Source organism: Carassius carassius, chromosome 26 (assembly GCF_963082965.1).
Source record: "Carassius carassius chromosome 26, fCarCar2.1, whole genome shotgun sequence".
In the NCBI taxonomy this organism is placed as follows: Eukaryota; Metazoa; Chordata; class Actinopteri; order Cypriniformes; family Cyprinidae; genus Carassius; species Carassius carassius.
This window is the reverse complement of record NC_081780.1, coordinates 11276634-11294842: the sequence shown is the minus strand read 5'-3', so window position 1 is coordinate 11294842 and position 18209 is coordinate 11276634. Positions and strand designations below refer to the sequence as shown.

The following is an 18209-nucleotide window of genomic DNA, read 5'->3' as shown; positions in this document are numbered from 1 at the left end:
CCATCTTGTGTAAAAAGGTGGTACTGCATCTTTCTTGTTTTTTCTTATGTCATCTTCAAAACATTAGTAAGAACGAAAAAAAAAACTAGGGAAAAGTACAATCCCTTGTTTCTGCTACTACACCCGGTGTCTAATTGACACCTACAGTTTACACCAGAATAATGACACTGAGAAATGTTAATTCCCAATAAGTTAAAAATAAATGTTCAGCAGTAAGTAAATAAATAAATATAAATACCCACGCGACTATTTACATACATCCAGACCGCTATGCCACGACCATTTCTGCTTATTTTACGTTTTCATATATAAATATAAATAAACACACACACATTTTCTGAAATTCAAGTTAGAGAATGTGTACAATTCTACTTAGAGGACATTTACATGTTGTGTGTATAGGCTAGTATTTGTTTGGAAGAGAGGCAGGAATGAATTAATGATGTCTGAAGTAAGTAGGGCATGTTATAATGATGAATGTGTGTAAAGTGTGAGCAAGTGGAGCTCAAACCATCTCATGTATCATTACCAGCACGCCTCTCCCTCATCTATGGGTGCTCTATCCCTTCAGTACACATACACACTTGCTTAGGAAACAATATTGGTATGAGCTTCTTCCAATATCAGTTGGGAACAAATACAACATCGTTTTTAAAAATGCATTTATTTATTGAATCACATCACAAAATACTCAAAACATCACTAAAATACTTTGGCAATTAACAATAATAGTATTACACATCTCTATAGCTATACTATTTATTTGTGCTTTTGTAACGGTTCTAGTCTTATTCCTAGCAACAAATGTCTAAAAGAAATAACGGATCAGTTCAATTGTACAAACATCTTTAAACAAATATATTTTAAGGTTCTCTTTGGGTGCAAAAAGAATCTCCATGTCAACTCTGAAATTGTGCGCTTGGAAATGAAGATTTAAAAAAAAAAAAACATTTGTAACCACCATTATCAGCTGAAAGTAAACATTACAACATTAACATTGTTTTTTAGATGTTAAACATTAACATGTTCTTTCTAAATGTTATAACATTTAAATGCACAGAAAAAAGATCTACCCAAAACATACTACCTTAAATATTTGTAAATGTCTTTCATATGTTTAAAAAGCTTGTGCAATATGACAGTAATCACATATTATTATCAGCATCAATAATAGTTCATTTATAGTTCCACTGAAAACTGAATCTAACTATACAGTGAGGAAATATCTCATATACTTTATATAACAGCAATATCATAATATTGTTTTAATGAAATAGTCACCTACTCTGCTCTGCTGGTTTCTGATTATTAAAATATGACCTTAAGGAGGCATCTGAGTGGTTTAGTATGCTAAAGAGCAACATGTTATTGCTAGACTAGGATTCAGTTAGCTGGTAGACTTGGTAAAAAACTAAACATACATAAACCTAGCAAGTAACTTATTCTTTGGAGCCACAAATAAAGTTGTTTTAAATTAGCTGAAGAGCTTGAGCATGTTGACATTGTTGAGGTGTCTTTATACAATACAAGACCAGTCACTGGGGGTCCGTCCATACTGCAAAAGAGCAAAGATGTTACAAAGATGAAAACAAGATGACACAATATGATTGTTCTGTTTGTCCAATATGGTTTGGGATGGAAAGGCAGAGGTAAAATGTTTTTTGTTCTTGTTGAGGAGTTGTCAGAATACAGTTCTTTTATTGTAAACCCCATACAACAAGTAAAAAACTGGAAAGACCAAAGGAAAGATCCTAATTCTTCCATTTCATCACACGAGGGCGCAAAAGCCCAATGTTTAGGCCCCCTTTTGTTCATAAATGACCAAAAATCTCTCTAATCTTACCTAAACAAGTATTTCACCATGACAGCAATTAAATGAATGTATTTGTTTCCCATTTAATGTAACCCTGTATAACACCCAGTATATTTGGCTTTATTTCTGTTTTTTTTATTGCATTTAAAAGCACATTCAATGATGTCGCTTTAAGCTGTGTTAAAGAATACGTTATCAACCAGCTCAAGACTTAATCAGAGATGAGTTTTACTTAAATTGATTTAACAGCATATATTTATTATGCTCTAAACACTGTTTCAAATAACACTAACATACATTATATGAATAGGGCTATAAAATATGTCATGCAGTGTGTTGTGTGTCTGGTGTCTTACCTGAATATCTGTGAGCTCTTTTAGCAGTCTGGAGGCAAGTGGAGGAAAGCTTCCTTCACATGGGATATGTAGATTCTATATAGCAAAAGACTAGTATTAGTAACAAAAACGTTGTTGAAAAGATGTTGAAAATTTGTTAAGCTCCAATAAAACTGGCCAAGAATTTGACCCAGAGGCAGATATCTGTTGATTCGCCAGTATATTTTGATACTGAACCAATGTGTGGTGCTCTTACCATCCAAAACAGACTAAACTCACCTCTCCCTGATACAAGATCCTGCCAACTGGACTAACAACACAAGCGGTTCCAGAACCAAACATCTCCCTCACTCGGTTTTCCTCCAGAGCCTGCCTCAGGTCGGCCATGGTCAAATAGCGCTCGGATACTTTGAACTCACCCTGGTAGATAAAATGAAACTTTGAACCAAACACTCTCAGAATAAATGTGTAGAAATGTCACTGGGACAGTGCCCTTTTAAAAGAGACAACTTTTAACCTTATTTACCCCTAAAAGGTTCAGAGTAGTACCTTAAAGGGATAGTTTATCCAAAAATGAAAATTGTAATGTTGTAATTTACTCATGTCATTCAATACCTAGATGACTCTTTTTCTTCTGTGGAACACAATAAATTGATATTTTGAAGAATGTTGTTAACTCGACAGTGTCAGTTCCCAATGACTTCCACTGTATGGACAAAAAAAAGTCAACGGGAACTGAAGATGTTTAGTTATGAACATTCTTCAAAATATCTTCTTTTGTGTTCCACGAAAGACAGACAGTCATACAGGTTTTGGAACAAACAGGGTGAAATTGACTCGCTGTTGTACTCAAAAAGATTTTTTTTGCACTTTTTTTCCTGATAGTATGGTTTAGACAGGTTTTACCCATTTGCGTGTAAGTTCTAGGATGCTTAGTCGTGTAACGCCCGGCAAAATAATGCCATCTAAAGGTGGTGTTGCAAGCTCCTCCTCTGGAAAGAAAAAACAGGGTTTCCATCTTAAACTTTTTTTCTTTTTTTTCAAATACCATTTATGTCTCTAATGAAGAAATTACAAAGTTGCATTTTCTTTTAGGCCACTAAAGGTCTGTATGTCCGTCATGGAATAAACAATAAATAAATAAAGTGACTTAATATCTCACAATTATTACTTTTTTCCCCCTCGTTATTAAGAATTAGTAGATATAAACTTGAAATTGTAGGATATAAACTTGAAATTGTGTGATAGAAACTTGCACTTCGGACTAATGAGAAAAAAAACTTTTCCAAAGTTACATTAAAGTTTGCGTTTTAACACACAATTCAAGAGTTTATATCTTACAATTCACAGAAAACCCTGATTACATTTTTTATTCTTTGGCATAAATGAGCTTCCATGAGAATCTTAATCATTAATTTGAACCTTTTGAAGGTCTTGCAAATTTACTTTGACCTCCATAAAATTCCACTGACTTCCACATAATCTCTATTTTCTGTTAAAGTAAATATACATAACCAAAATACTTTATCTATCAAAACAGAGAAATGAAATCAGCAATCACCTCCTCTCTCATTGATCCAGTAGAGGAAAAGGTTCATGGTGCCGACCTCTGTGATCTGATGGTCGTCCCCGTACAGCCACAGAACCTGCTGACAGCCGTAATCCACTGCCACATACTGGGCATAGATAGATGCGCCATAGTTCCTAAAACAATAAGAGCTTTCACACAGTGTCCCATCTTCACAAAAATCTGTCTTAGTCCTGAAAACCCCATTGTCTTGTGTCATTATCACTCCTTCAGGAATTTATTTGGTACTTACTGCTTTGCTGAGAAGCTCAGCATATAATTCTGCTCTCATGTGAGAAGTTTTAAACAAGATTGCACTGATTAGCACAGAAAAATCGGACATTTTTACTGAGGCTTTGCCATTAAACCAAGCTTGCACACATTTGGCTCAATAAGCTTGCAACAATGCTCCTCATTCATTTAGTGTTTTGTTGTAAAATAATGAAATCTCTCTCATTTATTCACTCACCCTCCCATCTTACAGTCTCCTGTCCCTCCTCTCCAAGCTCTGATGTATTTGGAGTCGGCCCACAGAGACACTGGTTTAGCACCAGTGCTAAAGTATGAGCCCACTGGACTAAGAATGACAAAAAGCAATGCCTTGTTGGGCTTCTTGACACCAAGGGTGGGCTGTAAACAGGCATATGTAAAGAAAACACATGTTTGTTACGCAAAAGTACATTTTATATATATATATATGTGTGTGTGTGTGTGTGTGTGTGTGTGTGTGTATATACTTTTTATATTAACACACATTTTTTACAAACATATTTTTATGCATCAGAAAATGTATGACATTGATTTTTTATTTTTTAATTAATTTATATATAATATAAATATATATATATATATATATATATATATATTTATATTATATTTAAATCAATGTCATACATTTTCTGATGCATAAAAATATGTTTGTAAAAAATGTGTGTTAATATAAAAAGTACACACACACACACACACACACACACATATATATATATATATATATATATATATAAGCCAGAAATTAAAGAAGGATGGAATGAATGAATGAGAAAACTTAAAAAAGTGTTCCACTATGAAAAATATTATAAATAAATAAATAAATAAAATAAGATAAATACATGCAAAAAAAAAAACATTCTAAAGAAGAATGAATAAATTAAATAATCTTGTATATCTGTGTTGTGATATGTAAAATGACATGAACACCCCATTTTAATTTGGAACTCCAGTTTAAACAGACACGGTCATAAATGCATGTTCAGACAGACATGAAAAGCTAAAAATAGTCAAAATGAGATGATTGTGAGAATGAGTGTTTGTGTAGCTCTAACCTCTGTGCCCAGGAAGGTGGGACGGATGTACAAACTGGCAGAGTCTGAGTGAGGAACCCAATCCTGTTCCACCTCCACCAACTTCCTGATGCACTCCAATAACTCTGCACAATCAAAACTCTTCAGAAAAACAGAGAAAATGAGAAACAGACGTGCAGTTTTGTGTCTGTATCTACATTAAAAACTCAATGTGGATGCAATAAAGAGGGGAGAGACGTCAGTCTTACAGGCAGACAGGCCCTGTGGGCGGACTTCAACATCCGCTTCATGTTTATCAAGGGTCTGAAGAGACGCACTTTGTTATCTGGCCCCCGGTACGCCTTCATACCCTCAAAAAGCTGCACAAAGGACGTATTTACATTGAAACATAAATAAATGCCATGTATTAACTATGGAAGTCAAATGATTTTATGTGATGCCTAACCACACAGATATAACTCCAGATGGCGAGGACAGACCTGTACAGCGTAATGCAGGGAAGAACAGCCTGGATGTATGGACAGGTTCCCAAAAGGCTGGATGTGCGGCTTCTGCCAGCCTTCCTCAAGACTCCACTCAATGGTCAGCATGTGGTCAGTAAAGACCGTCCCAAACACCAGGCCATTCACGTCAGGTTTTGGCTTATGGGTCTGAGCTAACTGTATCACTGTGTCTGTGGCCTAAACAGAACGCAGCCAAAAATATTCAGCATCAGATGACATTATACACCAGCCAAAACTTTTTACATTCATAGAATAGGGTCAGTCTGTAGCCCTCTATTTAGTTTGGATCTCTCTGCCTGACAGAAATGCACTCAAATTCTGAGATTAGACACTCCTTCAGAGATTACATGTTCCTTCAGCAACCCTCTGTAATCCCAGATTATGGAGGAAAGGTGAGCACCACACTGCATTTATTAGCAAACCCTGATAGCACACATACATCTCAGAGACATCTATTTGACGTGCGTGTTTACATCTGGAAGACTTGCTTGGTGTGTACCTGACTATAAATATGATAGATCCAATTGAACAACCATCTATAATATCTGTTGAGTCTCGGGAGCAATCATGTTTTACAGTGGAGTACTATTATTGTTGTTGATGATGGTGTTTTCAGTTCGTTAGTTAGTATGCTAATTAGTAGTCTTACATAGTATAAAGAATGATCGGACACAGTGCTTTCTTAGAAAGCTATAATTTTGTTGAGGTTTCACTGTAACGAGAGTTGCTTTTTGGCCATCACCAAGTCACTGCCACGTGTGGCCTCATATAGTCCCTTCAAGAAGCTTAAATGCGATTATCCTAATCAATAGACAAAGAATGCTCTGCATGCTGCCATGATGAACCCAAAAACAAACACCTCTTCTGTCTTCTCACAAGTTATCTTTTTTCAATGATCTTTGTGTTTACTTGCAAAACTGGTGATGGAAATAACATCAAATTTAGAAAATCTTTCAATGCTTTTTTGAGCAAATGCCATTTTTTTCCTTTAGGGTTGGAGTTTTGGAGTTTGGAGTTTGTGAAGATCCATAAAAATGGGGATGCAAAAGCATTGAAATATAATTTTTCTACCATCAATTTGTTTCTTTTGTTCAAGAAACAAACAAAAAAAAAAGTTGCAGAATGTACGTGTCGCTCTTTCCCATGCAGTTACAATGAATGAGGGACTGGAACAAAGATGTAAATATATCAGTATCATACATTTCAAATGTGCCATATTTAAAACAGCAATGCCTGATTTTAATGAATGTATCATTCTTTTTAGCTGAATCATTTCCATGTATCAGTTGATAAATGACGTGTTCAAATTCAACTCACTGAATTTCAGTCTGTCCACACAGAGCTATCATAAGACTTTCAATACAATGCATGAGTCATATGAAGCACATTAAGGATATTTAATTGTGCTTGCATGTCCATTTTGAAGCATGAAAGCTTCATTGTCCATTCAATGTAATTCAAGAAAAGAATGACCAACATATTCCCTAAAATTAAAAAGAAAAATTAAAAAATTGTTCAGAAAAGTCATATGGGTTTAGAACAACATAATTGAGTTAATTGTTACTTTTTGAGCGTTCTTTACTAAATCCTGTTTTAACACTAGATCTTTCCCTCATGCATATACTATAAAGCAGCCACCAACCTGAGGCATTACTGTAGATACTTGACTATAATACTATGTCTACTTAATAGCAATGGTGTGATTAAGCCTGTGTTGAAAAGAACTCAGGCTTAAATCACCACCTGAGTCAGAGAAATGTAGAGAGAGACAGAGAGCATGTCCGAAGCCAAGCCAAGCTTGATTGACAGGGCTTACAGTGATCTGAGAGACTGGATTCTCTTTTACTCAGCACGGGACCTCTTGGAAGGGCTAGGAACTTTCTGTTAACTGCCAGAAAGAGAAGTCCAAGGTCACATTTCGTAGTCATGGAGGTCAAAATATGCTAAGGGAAAGGGGGTATACCTTGAGTCGACTCAAGACATTAAAACTTGACTAGGATTATATAGCCACTCAAAATGTGTTAGTTATGCTATGCATTTTGGAAACTGTGTGGTCGCTGAGACAACCATGAGAAAAGTGGATTTTTTTGAAGAAATAATCAAGTTTTGACTGAGGAGGAGATTTTCTAATTGTCTTTGTATCAATCAAACATCAGAATGATGCCATTGGACATTTCGCTAAAGGCAAGTGCTGTTGATCACACTACACACACACTAACACACACACACACACACACACACACATTTATATATATGTATATATATATATATATGTATATATATATATATATATATATATATATATATATATATATATATATACACACACACACACACACACATACATATATATATATATATATATATATATATATATATATATATATATATATATATATATATTTGTATTGTGTGTATATAATATGCTAATATGCCTTACCTTAAAGCTAGAAGCATTGCCAGCCACATTATTCTCAAGTACCTAAAAGGGAACAAGAATACAACGTTTAAAATAATGGGCATCAGCATATTTGAAGTTGGATTATACAATTAGTTCACATCATTTCCTTTTTGATACATTTCTGAAGTTCTCTAGCATTTTAAGTGCCTTGAGTGAAGGAATGTTACGTAGAGTTCTGATGCTCTTCAGTCATTTAATATTTATTACTTCTGCTCTAAAAGAATAAGCAATGTTGACCTTACATTTTTATGCTCTTAACAATGTCTTCCCTTACAAAATATCTAGTATATCACTTAATTCTTAGGCTAAACTGAGTCCTCCTTATGTCTTGTTATATGCAATAGCTGAGATGGGAACAGATGATTTTTAAGTATAGATACTGTCAAAATATACAGCTCTCATTAAAAATCCAAGAATCTAGTCAAGCACTTTCATACTTGAGTGAAAGTAAAACCCTTCAGAAACAAACTGAAGAAATCTAGATGCACAAATAAAATAAAAATAAATAAATAAAAATGTCCTGACTGTCTATAGAACACACCAACCTCCGTTCTGAAACTGAAACCTTTATTTTTAGAATAGCTGTTTATAGAGTGATCACCAACCAAGTGTAAGTGTTTAGCAACAGCTATAATTATAACATATTTCTTAAGGTCAAAGACCTTGTGCTGCAGTGAACGAAAAGATGTTTCCTCATAAGGATGAATGAGCATAGTTTTGCCTAAATGCAATTTACACTGAGTCAAACTAATTTGCTACAGAACATTAGCAGTGAGCATCACAGGTTTGTAATCTTGGTGGACAAAAAAAAATAAAAAACATTCATGATGACTTGTGAAAAAAAAGACTTTGTACTTTGGAGGTCTAAATTAAGAAGCAAAAAGTATTATTTTGCCTAGGAAATGTAACTTGAGCAAGAGTATAAGCATTCAGTTTCAATAACACTCAAGTGCAGTGCAAATTATCCAATATAAAACATAAGTTTATGACATCCTTATAATTATGACCTTTTTACTTTGGACGTCTAAATGAAACTGTAAGGAGCAAAAATCCAATTACTGTCATTTTCAATTGCCATAGACCCCAACTCCAGTGAACCTCCCTAAAAACATTATATCTTAATAAGTATAGCAAAGAAGTACTTTACTCCCCTGATGAACTCACCCACTTATTGGACATCATCACGTTCGGTCATGAAATTAACTTGAAGTTGCTTGAAGTATGAAATGAAATGTGAGTGAGCTGGTTCTTAGTGACCAATCCGCTAGGATGAATTAAAGGCACACCTCCATGTAGTGACCTTCATTACACTTGCAATGTTTACAGCAGTTTACACTTTAGGGTCACAGTGAGCTAGAAGTGTCACCTCACAGCACACTCACTAATGTGTGCTAATACTGGTCACAATGTGACTGACTCACTGTGAGTTCATCATGTGAGACCATTGTGATATTTCTCTGTTAAACTCGAATTCTATTATTTTAGTGTGAATTCACTGTAGCGCTGGGAGATATACCAGTTCAAAAGATGATCCGGGTTGAATTACGCACACGGTATGAAAAAAATAATAAATACAACATTAGTGCCTGAGCAACGTAGACAGCATCACTGATTAAAAGGAGATCCCTGTTATCTACACTTCCACCTAATATAGTTTATAGTTTATTTCCATCAACAAAGTATTTCAAAACGGGACTTTGCCTCCCTATTTCATTAGTCTAGTGACGTAAATGCATCAGTAACCTACATCGAGATGTGCGTAACCACATCGTGCGTCTGACGAGCGCATGCATGACTATCTCTTAAGAGATAATATACACGTTATATAACATACGACAGATTTCCCATTTAACACAGCATATCGTCAACGTTGTTGTGCATTTCAAAACAATACAGAATAATGCGTTAAAAAATGTGAAAACCAATGCGCCACAACAACAACAACAGAGATATTTCGTTAATCTCACTGAGCATTATCTCAGTCTCAGTCACTGAGATCATCTCAGTTTTAACGCGCACACACGACCACCGAGCGCGCACGTGCCGACATACGCGGTTTTGTGAAATAATACGATAGGGTTTAACTACATTTATCAAACACACAAAGGATGAAATCATAGGTTTATGTAATGTGTAGTTCAAACGCTATGAATGCTATGCGCGCGCCTTTACCTCTTGAGATGATGGTGCGCTCGTGGCTGATGCAACGCTCGCCATGATGAAATGTGCGCCGTCTGGAAACCTCTTACAGATTACATTATAGCAGAGCCAATGTGCTAAAACAAACAAAGCATGTTTGAAAATGTGCTATGACGCATATATACGGTTTGTGCAATCATTACTGATTATTATAAAAAAAAAATTAAAACACCTGGTAGGCTACTTTGACGTTAATTTATTTAAACACCAGTTTTAAATATATTTAAACTTATAAATATATTTAAAATATATTTAAAGGCATAGGATAAGGTGCAGGACTAAACGCCCTGATAGTGGGCACTTTTTAAAATGCTCTAAGCTTTTCCCCTAAGACACTAAACACTTTTCTCCTAAGGCAGCTAACACCAGCATAGCACTATCCTATCTCTCTCTCTTTTTTTTTCTTTTTTTTTTTTGGCGGAGAAGGGAAATGCAGAATGACTGAATTGCAGTAAACAGGTTTACATAGACCTTTATGTTTTTTTTTCATTATCATTTTTTTATTCACAATATATGCACATGGCCACAAAAGTTTTTTAGTGTATTTACTGCTTTTATTTGAGACATTTTTAAATAATATTTGTACTGATTTTAGTGAAGATGTGAGTGAGGAATCGATGAACCGCAACCGCTCCGTCTGTCAGTTGCAGTTCCATGATTGGACGCATGGTGTCAGTGCCCCGCGGTTTTAATCAGAATACGGCCTTCGATCAGCTGTTTGGGGCTTCTCGCGCTAGTTTTTGTGAACCGACCCCAGCGGCAACATTTGAACAGATTCAGGTGTGTTTGTTTTTCCCAACCTTGGCGTCTCAATATCAGGTTGTCCCCTATCAATGTTCTCTAAATATAACTGGCACACCACATGAAACTAAAGTCAGCCGTTATTTTTCATCTTGAAAGTGACGAAAACGTTTCGCGTCTGTCAGTTTGTGTGAAGTTTATGTTTGTTTCGCCGTCAGTCGGATTTTGAAAGGTTGGTTTCCTTTTTTGCTCGTCTTTTTTTTTTTTGATGGGTTTGGTTGTAACGTTATATATAAAATGAGACTTTAAGAATATTTTCAGATAACTGCGTGAGGTTTTCGCTTCTTATTGTTACTTTTTTACGTCGTCCATAATAAGCAAATAATGCAGTGACCGTTTGAACACGTAACGTTATTATAACTTCGTATATTGCAACATTTTTTTCTGTCTTTTTATTTACAAGCATTATGTGTTTGTTTAAAACATATCTACTGCATTTAAACTATATGTGATTATTACACCCGTGATATAATTCATTTTTACATTTTTCTTCAGTTATGGAGTGGGTCATCTCGTGGGGGTTGGACGTTTTGAGATCGTATGAGCCTTGTATACGACTAATAATTAGTTCAATGAACATATATAAGATCACCAATCATTGTCCAAATCCTTTAATTTAGAACCGAGAGCTGCAAGAACAGCTTACATTTTTAAAAACCTGCAGTACGTAAGTCTGCTCAGACCCTGACATGACACGAAGCACTTTTTTTGTTTTTACAAATATGTAAAAAGATCAAGATCAAGATCTCTAAGATCAAATCTGTGTGTACACATGCTTTATAAATGAGACCCTTAGACTTTAAAAAAATTAATTTGTGTGTCTTCTGTAGTTCGAGGCTTTCTCTCTTTGCTCACTCCAACATGGATATCGGAGTGACCCCGAGACGGCACAACCCTGTGGACAGCATCTGCCGCAAGCTGCAGACTATCCAGCGACGAGATCAAGAGGTTAACTCGCCCTTTCAGATCCCTAAGTTCCAGTCCAGTAGCTACGACAGCCCTCACTCGGGTCTGCGCCTCAACCTGGAGGCCATCCTGAAGAAGCGTACCGTCCGAACTGACGGAGACTCTGACTGCGATTCCTCAGTGAGCATGCTGACCCCCACAGCTTCCCCGGGACCGGGGTCTGCCGCCAACACCCCTCGTGCTCCCATCACACCTGGCAATGCTACCTATACCATTACCAGCACGCTGAGCACATTAGGGGAGAGGAGAAATACAGCAACGTACAGCCGGCCATTTCGGCGTAACTGCTCCACCCCAGCAACCCAGACTGGGGACAATTACTTTAACTTTACCCCACGCTACTCCACACAAACCCTGCTGGAGGGGCCTGAGACAGAAGTGAAGACCTCGAAAATCCCAGCTCCTGGCTTGTTCTCGTATAACTTGAACTTCTCCTCTGATATTTCTAACATGGACAGTGAACTCACCTACCCAGCCCTCGTGGTTAAGAGACTTTCACTGGGCGAGGGTAATGAATCATCTCTCTGTAGTCATCTTTTTAACATTATAAATGTTTTGTTAAAAGCATTGACTACATGTCTTTTGTTTTTCTTTTGATTCGAATAGGATCTATGTTTCCCTCCGAGCCCAAGAAGGAGAGCATGGCTGAGGTCAGTCTGATTTGTGAGGAAGACCTTTTGGACACTATTTTTCAGGCCTGTGACACACAGTGCAGAGGTACATACATCACCCCCTCATTGCTTTTATGCCCTCTCTGTACGGTAGAATGTAAAAAAAGATGATCAGACGTCTCAACTTCCATTATAGAAAAGTCATCTTGTGAAAATTATGTAATTTGAAGTCTGAGTCTGCTTGGTTGCTATTGTGAGGTGGAGGTGCAGTATCAAAGTCCTACCTAAACTCCCGCAGACCCAGTCGCTCTGTTTTCATGGCATCAAATAAACTAAAAGCAAACTTATTAAAAGAAGATTAAAGATTTGTAAAATCATCCAGGTTTACAACGACAAGCTATTTTTTCTTTATAGAATAACATGTACTGGTGAATTGTAGACAATAAAGGTGCAGTCACATAAAAAAAAAATGTGTGCATGAGGACTAAAGATTTTGGTGTGTTCTGAAACTCTATTTTCTTTGACGCGCAATTTTTCTTTTTCTCTGTTCGTTCCTCATTCTGCGGATGTCATTAAGGAGAGCAACATCTCCTAAATACACTGGAGTGTCAAATAGCTGAGCTGCACAAATATATTCGCACCTGTACGATCGCTCGTGGACAGACTTTAAAGATGTAGAGACAGTATTTCATTCCTAGAAAGAAATAGCAACGAAGCTTGGTGTCGATGACCCAGAGTTATGCAAAAAGCGAAGCAGAGAAACGAGACTAGTTTTCCAAAGCCATGAAAAGAATGAAAGGAAACAGTAAAAATATAAGGTAGCAAGTACCAAATACATGTTTCAAATAAATGTTACACCATACTGCTGCTGCTGTTGTTCTTTCAATAAGTGAATTTAAAGGGTATACAGTAAATGAAATGCCAAACGAATATACAATAATACCGTTTTTATCAAAACCATTTATCCAGTTTAATAAAATAAATGAACACTAATAAAATAAAGCAACAAACTGATTCCAATATTTTTTTCTTCCCACATCATGCTAAAGTTTTCAGACTATGAACCATTCACACTTCCCATACAGGACTGATTATGGAAATGGTATGGTTCTTTGCAAACATAATACTTGACTCTGAACTGCTGCTAATCATTATTCTTTTGTCTATAGTATTCTGACCATTGGGCCCCGTCTCACACCTATATTGCATACACTTCTTCATTTTATCGTTGTTTTGTTTAGGGGATACACGCGAGCATAGTGACACATGTTTACATTAATTCACACCCTGCCTCCAGCAGCGCGAATCTTCACAAATTGAAGATCAAAAACGAACTTCGTTTGAAGTATATCGGGGCCTTAACTGCTCCTTTCCCCCTTAAAATGGCAGATGTTATTCCTCAGCAGGTTGTGAAGCTAACTAATGTTTCAATAACTAATTTTTTTATGTTTGGTTAAACTGAAGTAACCTGTTAGAGCATCTGAGAACATTGACTCATTCAAACCCAGCAGCAGAGATGCTTCTTAGCATTCAGACCTAGAGGTGAACACTGTCTGATCTGTCCTCAATGAAGTTCTGCTCTCTTCTCATGATGTCTGACCTGATGTGCTTTCTGTGGTGACCAGACCACTAAGCTAACAGGAGACAAAATCTGCTTTCATTAGCCATTCTCTTATTGGAAGGCAACAGCAATTTAGGTGAATGCAAAAGGTTTTTTTTCCAAGTATGTTAAATAATAAAAAAAAAAAAAAAAAAAAAAAAAAAATATATATATATATATATATATATATATAAAATATAAACAGCCTCGATTTGTGCAGACACGCAGTCATGGTGACTCAGAACAAGTAGGTGTTGCTTTGCAAACTTTCTGTTTGACTTTACTGTTGGGATGGCATCTGACGAGACCCAGGTCCTCTATGACTGTAGTCACTGTAACCATAGTAACACATTCCTCTGTTGCAGGTAAAGTTTATGTATCACATATTGTGGACTTCTTGAGACACACCACTTGCCGCAGTTCAGAGGACAGTGGCCTAGAGGAACTCTGCAATATGCTGGACCCAGAGCACAAGGACATCTCCATAGACCTGGACACATACCATGCTATCATGAAAGAGTGGATTGATGATTGCCGGAAACAGGGGTATGAAGAAATATATATGTGTGTGTGTGTATGTGTGTGTGTATATATATATATATATATATATATATATATATGTATATGTATATATGTGTGTGTGTATATATGCCCTTTGCTTTAGAACAGTGATTGCCATTGATGCACTTTAATAAAGTTAATAAACTTTACAAACTTAATAAACTTTTTAGTTGGGGAAATCTGAAGGTTGTTTAACTCTTGATAATTTTGATAAAGGCTCTGGTCAGTTAAGAGGAAGCAGTTGTTTTTGCAATCAATTCTGTGCGGTATGTCTTTTGTAGATGTTGCCAACCCAACCAAAGACACATTGCAGATTTTCATCAGTCTGCTATCAATCCACAATCAGTTTCGATCACAAGGCCTTTCTTTACTGCATTTTCCTCATGACAAGTTTTTAAGATAAGAGCCCAACTCAAATTTCCCCTTTTTTCCTTAGGAAGGACTCAAAGAATGATACCCAACAGGAATCATTTAAACTATGGGACAGTTTATCGGGTGAGATGATCTTAGGTGTATGTCAGAATGCTAAAAAGCTCAATGTTTTTCATATTTTCTTAGTTGTTACTGTTATAATTTTGTGTACAATCATCTTTTGTTTCCTTTAGCAAGAAGATCTGCTCTATTAAATATGACTTCAGGTAGTCTTGAAGCATTCGGAGGGGAAGCCTCCAGAGCTGACCTGTAAGTTTAGGAGTGTGAGTTGTTTGTTTGTGATAGATAAACAGTTAACAGTAGAGGGAGTGTGATTTGTGAGACTGTATCAACTATCTATCGATCAAAACTTGAAACAGTTTACTCAATTTGTTTCTTATGATCTTAACCTTTTGATCTAAAGGTTTTATGCTTGGATGCTTTCGAAAAATAATTCCTGCCATTTGTACACAACAACAACAACAACAAAAATATATATATATATATACAGTCGTGGCCAAAAGTTTTGAGAATTACATAAATATTGGAAATTGGAAAAGTTGTTGCTTAAGTTTTTATAATGGCAATTTGCATATACTCCAGAATGTTATGAAGAGTGATCAGATGAATTGCATAATCCTTCTTTGCCATGAAAATTTACTTAATATCAAAAAAAACCTTTCCACTGCATTTCATTGCTGTCATTAAAGGACCAGCTGAGATCATTTCAGTAATCGTCTTGTTAACTCAGGTGAGAATGTTGACAAGCACAAGGCTGGAGATCATTATGTCAGGCTGATTGGGTTAGAATGGCAGACTTGACATGTTAAAAGGATGATGCTTGAAATCATTGTTCTTCAATTGTTTACCATGGTGACCTGCAAAGAAACGCGTGCAGCCATCATTGCGTTGCATAAAAATGGCTTCACAGGCAAGGATATTGTGGCTACTAAGATTGCACCTAAATCAACAATTTATAGGATCATCATCAAGAACTTTAAGGAAAGAGGTTAAATTCTTGTAAAGAAGGCTTCAGGGCGTCCAAGAAAGTCAGCAAGCGCCAGGATCGTCTCCTAAAGAGGATTCAGCTGCAGGATCGGAGTGCCACCAGTGCAGAGCTTGCTCAGGAATGGCAGCAGGCAGGTGTGAGCGCATCTGCACGCACAGTGAGGCGAAGACTTTTGGAAGATGGCCTGGTGTCAAGAAGGGCAGCAAAGAAGCCACTTCTCTCCAAAAAAACATCAGGGACAGATTGATCTTCTGCAGAAAGTATAGTGAATGGACTGCTGAGGACTGGGGCAAAGTCATATTCTCAGATGAAGCCCCTTTCCGATTGTTTGGGGCATCTGGAAAAAGGCTTGTCCGGAGAAGAAAAGGTGAGCGCTACCATCAGTCCTGTGTCATGCCAACAGTAAAGCATCCTGACACCATTCATGTGTGGGGTTGCTTCTCATCCAAGGGAGTGGGCTCACTCACAATTCTGTCCAAAAACACAGCCATGAATAAAGAATGGTACCAAAACACCCTCCAACAGCAACTTCTTCCAACAATCCAACAACAGTTTGGTGAAGAACAATGCATTTTCAGCACGATGGAGCACTGTGCCATAAGGCAAAAGTGCTAACTAAGTGGCTCGGGGACCAGAACGTTGAAATTTTGGGTCCATGGCCTGGAAACTCCCCCAGATCTTAATCCCATTGAGAACTTGTGGTCAATCCTCAAGAGGCGGGTGGACAAACAAAAACCCACTAATTCTGACAAACTCCAAGAAGTGATTATGAAAGAATGGGTTGCTATCAGTCAGGATTTGGCCCAGAAGTTGATTGAGAGCATGCCCAGTCGAATTGCAGAGGTCCTGAAAAAGAAGGGCCAACACTGCAAATACTGACTCTTTGCATAAATGTCATGTAATTGTCGATAAAAGCCTTTGAAACGTATGAAGTGCTTGTAATTATATTTCAGTACATCACAGAAACAACTGAAACAAAGATCTAAAAGCAGTTTAGCAGCAACAGTTTAGTTTTTTTTGAAAACTAATATTTATGTAATTCTCAAAACTTTTGGCCACGACTGTGTGTGTATATATATATATGTATATATATATATATATATATATATATATATATATAATGCAATCAATGGTGTTACTGCAATATTATTTACTGTGTGTGTGTTTATCTGTACAGGGAGACATCAGATCTAGTCTTCTGTGTGGCAGATCTACAACTAAATAACCAAAAGCTGCAGGAGGAGGTGCGTAAACTGAAGCAGGCGGTGGAAAGCATGGAAGACACCAACCAGAGACTCATTGAGGAAAATGAAGACCTCAAAGCACAAGCTAGAATGTACAGACTTGTATTACATTCTGCCTCACTTGTCTTCTTTCTTAACCTCTGAACCCTCAAACAATATTCATGCACAAAACGTGCCTTAACACTCTCCTCTCGTCACTCCCTACCCTCATCCTGCAGAGGGCAGCAGTTATTACAGAAGGAGAAGATGCTTAAAGAGGAAGTTGAGGAGATGAAGCTGAGTCTGACTTCTTCAGAAGAGTGTCGAGCTCAGGCCTCCGCTCAAAGAAGGCAGATGGTGAGACATAAACCTCATTGATGGCTGTTCTGATGTTAATAAGCCACATTATGAGACTCATGAGGGTTTATGAGGTCTCATAAACTAATGCAATTAGATAACATTCCCTATGTTGAGAATGAGATTGATAGTAATATTACGTGAACCAAGGATAGGCAAACATCCAGAGTAAACTAATTGGCTGTCAGATAAACACCATTTTACTGGTGTTTATACTGATCACATATTGACATTGACATATACATTATTAGAAAAAACATTAACACTTTTATAACATTTGGTTCTGGTTTCCTATAGGAACGGGAAAACCAGAGTCTTATATCCAAAATTGCTGCTCTACAAGAGGAGGTATGGCTCCTTTACACATCTTTACACATGGCATCTTTACACATCCATCCAGTGTCAGTCATGTAGTTCACTGAATGGTTTTCATTCATCATACTGATTCCATTTTCTTTGTCTTCTTTCCTCCACATTTCTCCATCACATAT

At 36.8% G+C, this 18209-nt stretch overlaps 2 protein-coding genes across 9 annotated transcripts in view; one reads left to right on the top strand and one right to left on the bottom strand.

The window, feature by feature from the left end:
• Positions 1-1243: 1243 nt before the first annotated feature.
• Positions 1244-10265, bottom strand: bcat1 (branched chain amino-acid transaminase 1, cytosolic). 2 transcript variants are annotated; one of them, XM_059511195.1, is made up of 11 exons: positions 10153-10265; positions 7960-8001; positions 5496-5696; positions 5265-5375; positions 5038-5157; positions 4185-4345; positions 3710-3852; positions 3055-3140; positions 2428-2568; positions 2170-2244; positions 1244-1555 (listed from the first exon to the last, which is right to left on the bottom strand). In XM_059511195.1, the coding sequence occupies exons 1-11, from the start codon at positions 10195-10197 to the stop codon at positions 1517-1519; spliced, it is 1164 nt and encodes a 387-aa protein (XP_059367178.1). In that variant the 5' UTR covers positions 10198-10265; the 3' UTR covers positions 1244-1516. The 2 variants fall into 2 exon arrangements, with proteins under 2 accessions (XP_059367178.1, XP_059367179.1); XM_059511196.1 differs by lacking the exon at positions 10153-10265 and adding an exon at positions 9145-9256.
• Positions 7410-18209, top strand: part of lrmp (lymphoid-restricted membrane protein) — a 32253-nt gene continuing 21453 nt past the window's right edge. For 4 of the 7 annotated variants that reach the window (XM_059511190.1, XM_059511186.1, XM_059511192.1 and 1 more), the window contains exons 1-9: positions 11005-11152; positions 11811-12454; positions 12553-12663; positions 14523-14703; positions 15155-15213; positions 15324-15399; positions 17316-17474; positions 17601-17718; positions 18016-18066. In XM_059511190.1, coding sequence (XP_059367173.1) covers positions 11842-12454; positions 12553-12663; positions 14523-14703; positions 15155-15213; positions 15324-15399; positions 17316-17474; positions 17601-17718; positions 18016-18066 — 1368 coding nt within the window. In that variant the 5' untranslated portion in view covers positions 11005-11152; positions 11811-11841. The other 3 variants (XM_059511189.1, XM_059511187.1, XM_059511188.1) reach the window with 3 other exon arrangements.

Excerpts from the sequence above, each read along its gene's own strand:
- bcat1 (XM_059511195.1), bottom strand. The coding sequence starts at position 10,197 with ATGGCGAGCGTTGCATCAGCCACGAGCGCACCATCATCTCAAGAG. Across the intron at positions 5,376-5,495 it reads CCCTGCATTACGCTGTACAG|CTTTTTGAGGGTATGAAGGC; the intron begins GTCTGTCCTCGC and ends TCCTTTGTGCAG. Across the intron at positions 5,158-5,264 it reads CCCACAGGGCCTGTCTGCCT|AGTTTTGATTGTGCAGAGTT; the intron begins GTAAGACTGACG and ends GTTTTTCTGAAG.